The sequence below is a fragment of the Natator depressus genome, chromosome 3 (genome assembly GCF_965152275.1).
Source record: "Natator depressus isolate rNatDep1 chromosome 3, rNatDep2.hap1, whole genome shotgun sequence".
Lineage (NCBI taxonomy): Eukaryota > Metazoa > Chordata > Testudines > Cheloniidae > Natator > Natator depressus.
In genome coordinates this window covers 9,665,228-9,679,875 of record NC_134236.1, presented here as the reverse complement: position 1 = coordinate 9,679,875, position 14,648 = coordinate 9,665,228, and the positions used below count along the sequence as shown (strand labels likewise).

The 14,648-nt window shown below is 41.5% G+C and overlaps 1 protein-coding gene across 3 annotated transcripts in view; it reads right to left on the bottom strand.

Annotated features, from left to right (window-relative positions):
- FZD3 (frizzled class receptor 3) overlaps nt 1-14,648 on the bottom strand; it is a 130,093-nt gene that overhangs the window by 59,978 nt on the left and 55,467 nt on the right. For all 3 annotated transcript variants that reach the window (XM_074947403.1, XM_074947401.1, XM_074947402.1), the window contains exon 4: nt 11,614-12,631. In XM_074947403.1, coding sequence (XP_074803504.1) covers nt 11,614-12,631 — 1,018 coding nt within the window. The remainder of the gene's footprint in view (nt 1-11,613; nt 12,632-14,648) is intronic.

The following is a 14,648-nucleotide window of genomic DNA, read 5'->3' as shown; positions in this document are numbered from 1 at the left end:
GGGTATATTAGTTGATCAGAGGATGGTCTATGAGCTGTCAATGTGATGCAGCCATGAAAAAGGCTAATGCAGTCCTAGGATGCATCAGGCAAGGTATTTCCAGTAGAGACGGAGAAGTGTTAGTACCATTATACAAGACACTAGTGAGACCTAATCTGGAATACAGTTCTGGTCTGCCATGTTTAAAAAAGATGCATTCAAACTGGAACAAGTGCAGAGAAGGGCTACTAGGATGATCCGAGGAATGGAAAACCTATCTTATGAGAAGAGACTCAAAGAGCTTGGCTTATTTAGCCTAATCAAAAATAGCCTTGGGGAGATATGATTGCTCTCTATCAATACATCAGAGTGATAAATACCTGGGATGGAGAGGAGTTATTTAAGCGGACACAAGAACAAATGGATATAAACTGGCCGTCAACAAGTTTAGGCTCAAAATTAGGCGTAGGTTTCTCACCATCAGAAGAGTGAAGCTCTGGAACAATCTTCCAAGGGAAGCAGTGGGGGCAAAAACTCTAACTGGCTTCAAGACTGAGCTTGATAAATTTATGGAGTGGATGGTATGATGGGACTACCTACAATGGCATGTGGCCCATTGGCGACTGCCAGTAGCAAAAATCCCCAACAGCTGGCGAAGGGACGCTAGATAGGGAGAGTTCTCAGTTATGACAGAGAATTCTTTCCCAGGTATCTGCCTGGCAGGTCTTGCCCACATGCTCAGGGTCCAACTGATTGCCATATTTGGGGTTGGGAGGGAATTTTCCCCCAGGGCAGATTGGCAGACACCGTGGGGTTTTTTTTTTTGCCTTCCTCTGCAGCATGGGGTACGGGTCACTTACAGGTTTAAATTAGTATAAATGGTGAATTCTCTGTAACTTGATGTCTTTAAATAATGTTTTGAGAACTTCAGTAACTCAGCCAGTGGTTAGGGGCCTACTTCAGGAGTGGGTGAGTGAGGTTCTGTGGCCTACAATGTGCAGGAGAGGTCAGACTAGAGGATCATGATGGTTCCTTCTGACATTGAAGCCTATGAATCTGAGCTTCAAATAATGGAGGAAAGAAGAATTCGTTAATGATAGCTGAAGTGGTGAGTGGGAATAAAGAACCTCCATAAAAATATATCAGAGTAAGTAGTAGTTGTTCAGGGAGAGAGTAGGCATATTAATAAACGAGGAATTCCTTTTAAAGTCCTTCTTTGACAAGAACTAGTATACAAAACATTCAACAAATAAGAAGGAAAGATGATTCTGTTAAAATAATTAACAAGAGAAGGTAGGAAAATATTTGGAAAAATTACCCATATACAGATCAAACAGTCTGGATACTATAGTGGAAGAAAAACGACCTCTTCTAAATCTTCAAAAATTCTGCGCCACAGATTTGTCAGACTGCATGAATGACTGCCTTCAGTCTGTATTCTTAATATACTGCAAGACATCTGCATGCTGAGGTGATGTGAGAACGTGTTCCCTTCATTTACATCCCAAGAGTGACTGGGGTTTGGTGTACACTACCATTTATGTCACTCAGAAGTGTGAATAAGCCACCCGCAAGCAACGTAAGTTACACCAACCTAAGCACTGGTATGGACAACACTATGGTGGTGGGAGACCTCTTGTGGAGGTCGACTTATGCTGACGGAGAGCTCTCTCTCCCATTGGCAGAGTCTTCACCAGACATATTGTGGCTGCGCCACTGTAGCACTTCTAGTGTAGACGACCTCTTAGAAGTGCAACATGGAGACAGGATAACGGATATTGTTGGAGCTACAAGTGAGCTATTTGGGCAATTAGTTTGAATGAACTGCTTTTCTTAAAATCTGAAGTAGATACGAGAAATTAATTGATTCACCTCTATGAAGTGGTGCAATGTCTTCTGTGTTGACTTTATTTTTATTAACTTAGTCGATGAGGGATACAAAAGAAGTCTATTTTGATATTTGGACTTGCTGAATGACCTCTGAGTAAACTGAGCTCCAGAAAGACTTAGGCTATGTCTACGCTACCACCTTGTAGTGACACAGCTGTGCAGACAAAAAATTTCCACCCCCAACAAGAGCCAGTAGCTTTGTCGACAAGAGAGCTCTCCCACTGATAAAGTTCTGTTCACACTGGTGCTTGTCATCGGTAAAACTTTGGGTGTGTGTTTTTTTCACACCCCTGAACGACAGAAGTTTTACCGATGAAAGTCCAGTATACACAAAGCTTTAGATCGTGGTTTTCCCTTTTAAATGGAGCCTTCTTTGAAAATAGGATAATTACATTTAACAAGCATCAGCTTCTTAGGGCAGATTTAAGCGAACCCATTACCTCTACTATGAGGAGTTCTAAATAATACCTTGTTTTTGAAAAGGAAAATCTAGATTTATATATTTATATATATACATATATATATATATATATACACACACACACACACACACACATTTTTAATCACTGTGCCATACACCAATGACATTAAATGTTTTAGAAATCAACCTGATAGTACATTTCTTAACAAAGCTTCTTTTCTGTATCCAAGTTAATTCCCTTCCCTCTGTTCTTTGAAAAGTTATGGTAACACAGATAGTCAAAACAACGGAGACACTTCGTATTTAAAAAAAAAATATTGGCAACTCCTGTGATTTATGGAACACTCTGCAAATGTTGCATATTTCTTCAAGGAAACAGTGAAAACACCATCCTAATTTATTCTGCATCCCACAATGCAGAGGATTCAACACTCAAACAATTACTTCTGGTCACTGGTTTCGGCAAGATGTTTACATGCCTCCTGTTTTTTTCTCCTCTTTGGTCTGCAAGTGCAATTGTTCTAAAGCACTTGTGCATGAAAGTAAAGTAGTGTCAACTGGGGTTACACTTCACTGCAGCCATGGGAAGAGAAAGTCTGTTACAAAACTTTCTTAGTGTGATTCAGCTACATAGTTACAAATTAAAAATTGCTTTTCAATTCCAACTTCCAAGTTAAAGTTTTAAAAAAATCAAGGTAAACACTCATTACGTACTATATGTGTGTGTGATTTTATAGCCTGCAATTTCAAAGGAATAATTCACCTTTACCTGTTAATTTTCTATTAAGAAAACCATACTTGCAGAATTAGAGCTAAATCTTGTAGCTGTTACCCTTAAACTTAGGCAAAACTCCCATTACCATCAATGCAGCATGGGATGTGTCCTATACAGTTCTAATGATTGCAGCAGATGATGGATTCAAGACTCCTTGGTATTATTCCTGGCTCTGGGCCCCCTGTTACTCTACCCCAAAGGTGGGGAAACTTTTTGGCCTGAGGGCCACATCTGGGTAGAGGAAATTGTATGGTGGGCCATGAATGCTCACAAAATTAGGGGTGGGGTCTCTGGCTCTGGGAGCAGGCTCTGGGGCAGGGCTGGGGATGAGGGGTTTGGGGTGCGGGAGAGTGCTCCAAGCTGGGACCAAGGGATTTGGAAGGGGATCGGGGTGCAGGCTCCAGGCAGCGCTTATCTGGAATCAGTGGCATGTCCCCCACCCCAGCTCCTATGTGGAGGAGCAGCCAGGCGACTCTATGTGATGCCCCATGCGCAGGCGCCGCCCCCACAGCTCCAAGTAGCAGCAGCATGCCCCCCTCCGGCTCCTACGCAGAGGCATGGCGCCGGCCAGGTGGCTCTGTGCACTGCCCTGTCTGCAGGTGCCATCCCTGCAGCTCCATGGGCTGTGGTTCCCGGCCAATAGGAGATGTGGGGTCAGTGCTTGGGGCAGGGGCAGCGTGCAGAGCCCCATGGCTGCCCCTATGCTTAGGAGCCGGAGGGAGGACATGCCGCTGCTTCCGGGAGCTGCTTGAGGTAAGTGCTGCCCGGAGCCTGTATAACACCGACAGACCCCAGTCGTCGGTGGGCGGGATCGAACCTGGGGCCACTGGAGCTTAGTGCATGAGCCTCTACCATATGAACTAAAAGCCAACTAGCTGTTAGCTAAGGCTGTAGAGCAGACTCATTTAACTCTAAGTGGTCTCAGTGCCACTAGATGGGACAGAACACCACATCCAGAAGGTGTGTGGGTTACACCTGCACCCCTGAGGTCCTCCCCCCCCTCCCCCCGCTGGAGCGGGGCAAACCCCTGACCCCACTCCCCAGCGGAAGCTCGAGGGCCAGATTAAAAGTTCTGATAGGCCCACGGGCCGTATTTTGCCCACCCCGCTCTACCCTGTCATATGCTCATCGGATTCCCTTTCAAGAGGGATCCCCAATGTTGAAGGGACTCCACAGGAATATTTGTATACCTTGTGTGTTAACTACCTTTTGTGTTAACTTCCTTCTGTTTGTTCAGGAAAGAAGGAGGAGATGCAGTTTTGCCAACCCCAGATGTTCAAAAATCATGAGTTAGGCTCACCAAAAATCATGAGATTGGTTTTAAAATCATGAGTTTATGTAAAAATAACAGATTTGGTGTTTTTTATTTGCCTTCTGGTTTTTGAGCCTTTAGGGTGCACTGAGATCACATTTTGAAGCTTTCTCCATAGCCATGAGGGCTAGAAACATACTTTTTCTGTAAGAATGAAGGTTGAAATTATCACATTCACTTGACTCCAGGAGCTGGGGCTTTAAGGAAAACAATCATCATGAGACAGGAGGCAGAAAATGAAGCACTAATCACCCTTACCCAGCCCCTGCCAAATAGCATATAGGTACTTTTGAAAGCTTTATCTTTTATGAATATACCTTTTAAAACAAAAAGGTACAAAGGCAGGCATTAGCTACTGATGAGCCAAAACTGTCTAAAACCGTATCAAGGGAGTGTGGCCTTCCCCCAGATAGCTGCCAGGCACTGGAAACACCACGGAGCTGTTGGGGCTACCATTAGCCATTTACCCCGGCGAGACAAACGATAACCCCAGAATCCAGGTACCTCCTGAATGGGAGTGTAGGAAGGAGACCAGGGAAGCCGAATAGGGTTCGGCTGCATTACTGATTGCCAGCTGGCCAGCATGTTGTGGCTGGATTCCCCGCTGACCTAGTGGCAGAACACTCAGCCACTGTTAGGGCCCTGGGCTAGGATGCAGTGGAGTCAGGTGGGTCTGCGTCGCCCTACCCCCTGCTGCCCTACCCCAGGGCATGGCAGCCTCCCACCTTTAGGCCAAGAGGCTTGCATTGGTCTGTCGTCCACCAGAGCTAGGATGCCAGATGGTTTTGCTGTCTGCCCCACCAGAGAACTGATCCCCCGAGACTGTTGTGTTGCTCTACCCTAACTGAAGGCCAGAGCCCCTTATCTGTTGGTGCCCCACCTTGCTCAAGGGCCTGAGTCCCCTTAGACTCACTGCTGCTCTGCCTGACTGCAGGCCAGACCCATTAACTGTTTGCTGCCCCGCCCTGACTTAGGGCTGGCGCCGATAGACTCATTGCTGCTCTGCCTGGACTGCAGGCTTGAGCCTAATGGTTGGCTAATTCCCCCCTGAACTGAGTCACTCCAGAGGCATTGTAGTGAGGGGCCGTGGCCTCCCTCCCTGATAGATGGGGAGACCGCTGCGACCGCCTTACAAAAAGCAATATACAGTTAAGGTTTTTGGCTCAACTAGAATTTTGTAGTTTAAAGACACCTAAATAAGGGTATTTTAAAAAAATAATTGCATTAATATATTGAAAATAAGAAACTTCTGACATGTAGGTGAACAAAAAACTGATATATCCTTAAATCTAAAAACACCTGTAGAGGTAGATGGGAAGGGTTAATAAAATTAACTTTAGGTTAAAGCAATTTTAGATTACAATTCATAGAGAAATGTTATTGACTGGAAGCAGAATTACTAGATCAGATCAAATTATTGTGGCTAGAGTCCTAAATATGAGAGGCCACTAAATTAATTATTTCTGGTAACAGATTATTTTTTCCCACCTCACATTTAAAAATATATGCTGTACTACAGAGATCTTGAGATTTTTCTAACTGTATATTAAAGGGGGGTTATAAAAGTTGGTAGGAATAATTCACTCCTACCCCATCCATTTAATGTAAAACCCATGAATTTAATACATTTCCCAAAAAATATGCTTTAAGGATATTTAAAACATATCTAAGTAACAATCTGAATCCTTTCCCTGTTAGGATATAGATATTCAGGCCTGTCTGCAAAAGCCTGTACTTTAAGAATTTAGGGGTATTCTTATCACTTGGCTAGTTCTAGAGGTATAAAAGAATCAAAATCACTGTCTGCTGGTGTAAGGGCCTTCTCTTACTGTGACTGTTTGAGGCCCTGTTCTTAGGCTAAGGCCTTTGGCTAAGCAGCAGAGGCAGCCATAAGCCAGGAAGCGAACAGTCACATCCTCACATTCCAAACTAGTCACATTGAAAGAAGGTGCTATTGGGCTGTTAGGAATACAATACTGTCCTGAATACAATCCTGTCCTGATAATTCCTATCACCTCCAGAGAAAGGGAAGTGCCTAGAAAATGTAAAAGGAAACTTAGTTTGATAGCATCCTGTCTGACAAGAACTCACTTATCAATAGCTGGGATGTGAAATCCTCACTTCTGTATTGTCTTGTCATTAGAGTTCCAACTTTGCTATTGTTTGTCTGTATAATCTCTGTCTGGTTCTGTGATTGTTTCTGTCTGCTGTATAATTAATTTTGCTGGGTGTAATCTAATTAAGGTGGTGGGATATAATTGGTTAGCTAATCATGTTACAATATGTTAGGATTGGTTAGTTAAATTTCAGTAGAATGATTGGTTAAGGTATAGCTAAGAATATTACTATATAAATTAGGGGCAAACAGGAAGTAAGTTGGGATTCGAAAATAAGGAAAAAGGAATTGTATTTAAGCTTGCTGGAAGTTCACCCCAATAAACATCGAATTGTTTGCACCTTCGGACTTCGGGTATTGTTGCTCTCTGTTCATGCGAGAAGGACCAGGGAAGTGGGAGAGTGAAGGAATAAGCTCTCTAACATTCCCCATACCACTTTTTTTTTTTTAAAATAAATTGTCACATAAGTAAAATGCAAGTAAATCCTCTTCAATTACATTAGCGATTGTCTCTGTTACTAACAAGTCATACATTGAAATTATTATTTTTTGTTTTCTTAGCGAGAATTCACAAATCTGAAATGTTGCCCTCCATCCAACTTACAAATACGATTCTGAGGAGATTTGCTGTATGTGGGATCTTAATGGCAACTCAGACTAGCTGAAACAGCACAATGTGACCTAGAATACTTTTATACTAATACCTGGAAGACAAAGGATAGAACAAAACAAGTCACAAAAGAATGTAACAGATTACTGCACATGCTCACATTCCACAGGAAAATGTGCTGCTGCTCTCCAAAACAAGCACTGATTATAAAGATTATATGAACCAATTCATTCCAGAGCCTGAACTACACTCAAAGCAAGGTTCAAAGTGACAGCATAAAGGTGATTGTCTCTCTGACCTGGGCTTGCCAAGGCCTGGTTAGCCCTTCATGTAGGTTAGAGCACCCTGAGGGCTTGCCTTAATTAGAATCCTGGCCGTGATGGCCCTTATAGGCTGTTGCGGCAGACAAGAATACCCCAGCCACATCTCTTATTCCTATTCTGTAGTTGAAATAAAATAATGTAATTCTACAGAAACCTTGTCAACATTTTAGCAAACCATTGTGCCATGGGATTAAGTGCTAGTCTCTTAACTGTAACACAGTTTACTCTTAATGGGACAAACCCTGAAGTCCTTATTTAGACATAAATAACGGAAATCATTCAATGTTGCCCGAGTAAGGACATCAGGAAACTCCTCCCTCCCCCACAAAATAGAGCCCCTACAATTCAAACATTTTAAAGATTATTTAAAAAGAGATATGCAAGACTATCAAAACATACTAAAAATCTTAAGATTGGCCCCAAACCTTAATCTGTTTCTCAATAGCTTTGACCATCCAAGGATAAATCAACTGATTGCTATTTTGTAAATCTGTTTAAATTAGGGCCTTGGATAGTTTAAGTGGGGAAGCATGTTTATCTTCAGAAAAAGTTTCAAGGGTTAAAAGAAAAACCCTTCTAATATTCCATAGGGTCTACAGGTCCTTCGACCCAATTTGATGTGAATAGAACCATTATTGTTCTTCCATTGACAATATAACAACTCCTGCTGAGCTATTATAATGTTAATGGTTTGCTGGAGATTTGAGTAGCATTTTTACTACATGCTGACATTATTCCACTAACCAGGATTTTGCTCATTAAGATGCTACACATTTCCATCTTTAAAATACTCCATGAATTCCGAGTAAGCAATATCCCATCCAATTTTATACATTACAAAGCCAAAATAGGGAAAGAACAGATTAAAAAATATTTAGATAAATTAGATATATTCAGTTCAGCAGGGCCCGATGAAATTCACCAGAGAATACTTAAGGAACTAGATGAAGCAATCTCAAAACAGTTAGCAATTATCTTTGAGAATTCATGGATGGGTGAGGTCCCAGAGGACTGGAAAAGGACTAACATAGAACCAATCTTTTAAAAAAAAAAAAAAAGAAAAGAAAAAGAAGAGGACCCAGGGAATTACAGACCAGTCAGCTTAACTTTGATACCTAGAAAGATACTGAAACAAATTATAAAACAATTAGTTTGTAAGCACCTAGAGACTAATAGGGTAATAAGGAATAGCCAGCGTGGATTTGTCAAAAACAAAATCATACAAGACCAATCTAGTGTCCTCCTTTGACAGGGTTGCTGACCTAGTGCATGGGGGGGAAGTTGTAGACAGGATGTATCTTGATTTTTAGTAAGGCTTTTGACAGACCCACATGACATTCTCATGCAAACTAGGGATATGTGGTCTAGAATGATATTACTATAAAGTTGGTGCACAAAAGGTTGAAAGACTGTACTACAAAGAGTAGTTATCAATGGTTCGTTATCAAACTGGGAGGACTCATCTAGTGGGGTCCCGCAAGAGTCTGTCCTGAGTCCAGTATTATTCAATGTTTTCATTAATGAGCTGGATAATGGAGCAGAGAACATGCTTATCAAATTTGCAGATAAGCTGGGAGGGACTGCAAGCACTTTGGAGAATAGGATTAGAATTCAAAACAATCTTGACAAATTGGAGAATTGATCTGAAGTCAACAAGATGAAATTCAATAGACAAGTGCAAAATATTTCACTTAAAAGGAAAAAAATTAAATGCACAATTACAAAACGGGGAAAAACTGACTGTGTGGTAGTACTGCTGAAGAGGGTCTGGGAATTACAGTGGATCACAGACTGAATGTGAGTCAATGTGATGCAGTTGCAAAAAAGGCTAGTATTCTGGGATGTATTAACAGGAATGTTCTTTGTAAGACACAGGAGGCAATTGTCTCACTCTACCCAGCACTAGTGAGACCTCAGCTGGAGTACTGTGTCCAAACTGTGGGTGCCACATTTTAGGAAAAATGTGGCTCAAATGGAGAAAGTCCAGAGGAGAGCAACAGAAATGATTAAAAGTTTAGAAAAACCTGACTTATGGAGGAAAGGTTAAAAGAAATTGGGTATTTTGAGCCTTGAGAAAAGAAGCCTGAGGGGGGTCTGGATAACAGTCTTCAAATATGTTAAGCACTGTTCTAAAGAGGAGAGGGATCAATTATTCTCCATGTCCACTGAAGGTAGAACAAGAAGTAATGGGCTTAATCTGCAGCAAGGGAGATTTAGGTTAGATATTAGGAAAATCTTTTAAACTATAAGTACAGTTAAGCACTGGTATATGCTTTCAAGGGAGGTTGTGAAATCCCTGTCATTGGAGGTTTAACAACAGTTTAGTCAAACACCTGTAAGAGATAGTCTTGGTATACTTGGTCCTTCCACAACACAGGGGGTTGGACTAGATGATCTCTCAAGGGCCCTTCAAATGGCTTTATCTCACTTGAGTGGTCCCTTAGCATCTCAATCGTCCAGTGACCCCATTGGTTTTTAGTAGGCTTCCTGTTTCAGATGTACTTAATTTTTTTTCTATTACTTTTTGAGTAAGTAAGAAAAAACAAAGGGTTACAAGTCAGAAAGGAATATCATGAAGCCACACAAAGTATTCCGAACCTTTAAGTGATATTTTTATGGCACTAAAACATGAACTTTGCTTTAGAGCTGAACGCTGCCATGGTATTTATACCAGTTTAAGTGCAGACACCTAATGGAACTCATGTTGTTATACAACCCCCTTCAAATAAAGTATTGTGAAAGGTTTTCCATTGAGATGCAAAACAGAGATCATGCCCTAGAAACTAACAAATCTGAATACTTTAGAAACTCAATGTTTTGCCACAACCACTTTAGCACAATAAAAGAAATTCGGCTTCATCTGATCAACTACTCTCTGTGTGTCCGATTTTTCTCCTTTCTAAATCTAATTACACCACCACCAAATTGGTGTAACATAGTGGAGAGTGAAGTGGGCTGTAGCTCATGAAAGCTTATGCTCTAATAAATTTGTTAGTCTCTAAGGTGCCACAAGTACTCCTTTTCTTTTTACCGATACAGACTAACACGGCTGCTACTCTGAAACCTGTCATAGTGGAGAGTCTGGCATCTAGTATTCGCTATGGTATTTGCTTACATGGTAACTGTATCCAACACTGACAAGCCAAACCTATTCTTTAAAAATAAACGTGATGAACTACAAACTCTGACTTTCTGTACAGGTTACTTCAGATAAGATTTTACCCAACTGTTTGACACATATATGGGTTTCCTGAAAGTGACATGGAAAACTGTGGTCTAAAACAGTGGCTCTCAATCTTTCCAGACTACTGTACCTCTTTCAGGAGTCTGATTTGTCTTGCGTACCCCCAAGTTTCACCTCACTTAAAAAATCAAATACAAAAGTGTTACAGCACACTATTACTGAAAAATTGCTTACTTTCTCATTTTTATCATATAATTATATTCCAATTGATTTATAAATATTGTACTTACATTTCCATGTATAATATTTAGAGCAGTATAAACAAGTCATCGTCTGTATGAAATTTTAGTTTATACTAACTTTGCTAGTGTTTTTTATGTAGCCCATTGTGAAACTAGACAAATATCTAGATGAGTTGACGTACCCCCTGGAAGACGTCTGCGTACCCCTAGGAATACGTGTACCCCTAGCTGAGAATCACTAAAACATCATTAGATACAGGTACAGAAGACCACAAAAGCTTTAAAAATTGTTAACAAGCAGACCATTGATGAAATTCAGTTGCACATCAGACCTCCCTTTAGGGCAAGGCTTGAAACAAACACTTGATTACCCCTTCAAAAGACAAGCCCCATGACCCCGCTCTTGGAATTGGTATAAAAGGGCTCCTTCCTCTGTCCTCTTGTGGGTGCCATAAATAAAAACAAACAAAAAACCCAAGAAACAGAGAAAAGCATTATAAATCCCATTGACTATAACAAAAAGGTCATAATTTTCCAAGGCTCTGTCAAAAAGGTGCACTGCACATTTGCTGCATACACAGATTTGTTCTGTAATAGCCTTTTTGAAGATCAAATGCATTGATTAATACAACAAATAATGGCAATAACCCTCCCCACCAGGAAGAGCAGCTGCTTTTCAGCAATAGATAGTTAAATCCCTACAGAATCCCCTCACTTCTCATTTCTTTGCATTCCGGAATATCCCGTATCAATTTCCTCACCTGATATGGGCATGGGATGTGATATTCTCTGCAGCGTTCTTGTATCCATGTTGTCTCCCACACACCTCGGAAAGCCTGCTCATAGAAATAGCAGCCAATTACAACCAAGAGTGGAACGAGGTACAGAACACTGAACACGCCAATCCGGATCATGAACTTCACCAGCTTGTCCTGGTTCTCTTTTTCTAATGGGATTTCAATGCGAACCCGATTGAGGGAGATAATGCCAGCGAGCAGCAGAGAAACTCCAACCACAACATACAGGCAGAGGGGGGCAAGAACAAAATATCGTAATGCATCCACATCATAGAGGCCAACAAAACACACGCCACTAATATTGTCACCTTCAATTTTATTCATTGCTAAAAGGATGATGGTTAGAGTTCCTGGAATGCCCCATGCACTTGCATGGAAGAGCAATGCTTTCTTCTCAATTGCTTCACTGCCCCACTTTGGCACAGCTGCCAAGAACCATGTGATGGTAAGGATGACCCACCAAACACTGCCAGCCATGGTAAAGAAATACAGCACCATGAAAAGCATGGTGCAAGCTTTGTTATGAGAGCCCTGTGTCACTGTGGAAGCCTTGTACTGCGCAGGGCTAGATGCATTGCATGCTACTCGGTCCTCAAGCAAAAAGCCAATGAAGAAAATTAATGACACCATCATGTAACAGACAGCATAAAATATAATGGGTCTTTCTGGATAGCGGAATCTTGTGACATCAATCAGAAAAGTTAAAAAAGTAAACAAGGTAGCAGAAAGGCAGACGATGGAAATCACTCCGATGAAATATCGGGCAAAGGAGAGCTCTTCACGCCTAAAGTACATATTTGGACAAGGAGGGGAACAGTCTTGTACCCTCAGGAAAGAATAACCCAGATCAGGGTCTATTTTCAACTCCCGGGGGCACCAAAAGCCATAGTCCCTCTGCACTGCCATTGGGGCCTCTTCTGTGGGCTCTCCAGCTAAATTGAGGTCTACGAGACGAGGGTAAGGCTCATCGCAGTCCGGGAATCTAAAAAAAAAATAAATATGGGAATTATATATGTATATTTACCCATACTCTAGATATCCTGTTCTGCTTTATGTCTCTAGCTTTAGAAAACTGGATGGAAAACTAAAAAATCGACACAAAAAGGTAATTCATGAATCATATGGACATAATTTCATTCTCCCTCTGTATTACTGGGTAAAGCCTGATTCAGCACAGCATTTAAGTAGATGCCTAAATTTCAGGGTGAGTAGTCTCACAAAGTTGACAATAGGGCTACTCACATGCTTAGCACGTACATAAATGCTTTGCTGAATTGGGACCTAAGCTCTGTCAGTGCGTTTAGTGCTGTAGACACAAAAGATGCCAAGTCTCCTATCATGAACAGTTTACAGTGTTTGTAAAAATGACCGCTTTAATTTGCCATAAAACAAGATTCTACATTTCATGTTTTAATTTTAAAAAAAGTTGCCAAGCAAAATATTATGGTAGTGTGCCAGGAGCACCTTAGTTAAGGCAGAGCTTTAGTTTTGCATCTGACAGCAGCTAAGTACTACTGGCAGCTATACACCTTTCTTAAAAACAAAAAGTATATTCTTTTCTCTACCCAGTGTTGCCAAGTCGATTTTATTGCAAGTCTTGTAACTCTTTAAATCTGTCACTTGATTGCCCCATTCTTGCCTTCTCTCATGAAAGTTCCTATCCAAGGTGTACACCTCCCATTTCTTTCAATGAGGTGGATACTGGGCAAGGCAATTGCCATTTGATGAGAGTCTTTGCAAGCAGACGGTAGACTCTCTGGGAGTAAAGCTGTCTAGTAATATGGTCACCAACTCTCAGTCTTCAGTAAGACTAAAGCCACTATGGTTAGGTACCTAGACAGACACTGAGGAGACAAGGAATTGCGAGGATCAGTAGAAAAGCCAAAGAGAGGCAGCAGGAGAACATGGTGAGCAAGAGACTGAGCAGAGATACTGGTATGTGAAGAGCCAGGCATAGGAGAGCGTGGGATAGGTCAGGTTAATGCACAGTGCAGTGGAAATACTGATGTGTAGGGAAAAAGGTTGAAGGGATTCAGGGGAAAAATAGGGTAGAACATGAAAACATGAAAAGGAGGAGGGACACTGAAGAGGTACAAGAGGAGAATGAGGGTGGGGGCTGAGAGCTATAGAGGAAGAGGGAAGGCTAATAGAATAGCAGCTTCCAACCCCAGAGGCTACAAGAGAGTAAGTGGAGTCCTCCTTTGAGCAGCCAGCAAGGAGGTCCAATTTTTATGTGCTTAAGGTTCCATTTTGAACTTGAGAGAGAGAGAGACAGACACACATTGTGGGTTGGTTCAAAAACTGGAAGACAACAATTAAAAAAAAGACGCACAGTTTGAGGGTCTGACTCATGACTTTTGAACGCTTGGCACTAACAACACTGTCTACAATACTATTGTACTTGTAATAGGAAAGTTAGATTAGGCAAGATCTAAATTTAAAAAACAGTCTTTTTGGAAAATTAGGAATAAGTCACGAACAAAAACACCCCCCCCCCCAACTTTTACATATACTTGAAACTGGCAAAGAATGCTCAGTAGGACTCCATGTGTAGACCAATACCACTTTTAAATGAACTAAAGGATAGAAAAAAAGGTTACATGCTGTTAAAAAGTAGCTCGAACAAGAGTTAGCATTGGATTTCTGTAATGTTGACACTGAGCTCTCTTCCCTAGTGCCAAAAGTGAAAGCAGATGGAGTGCGTGGGATTTTCTGGACACAGCAGTTAGGGAATGGATGCCCATATTCTTAGGATGGGACCTGAGGAACAGGATGATTTGGAGGGACTAGACCTCTCTTCAGAGTCTAGAATTGGAGCAGTCTTTTCCATTAGGGTCTCAAAGTCTCCCCTGGATTCTCATCAGCACAAGGGAGCCCTTACAGTAGCAATGCTTTGGCAAAAAAAAAAAAAAAAAAAAGCAAGCTCTAGTCTGCCTTAAATTTTAACCTCACCACAGACCTACAGATCTTTAAGGTCAGCTCCCTTCCCACTCCACTCA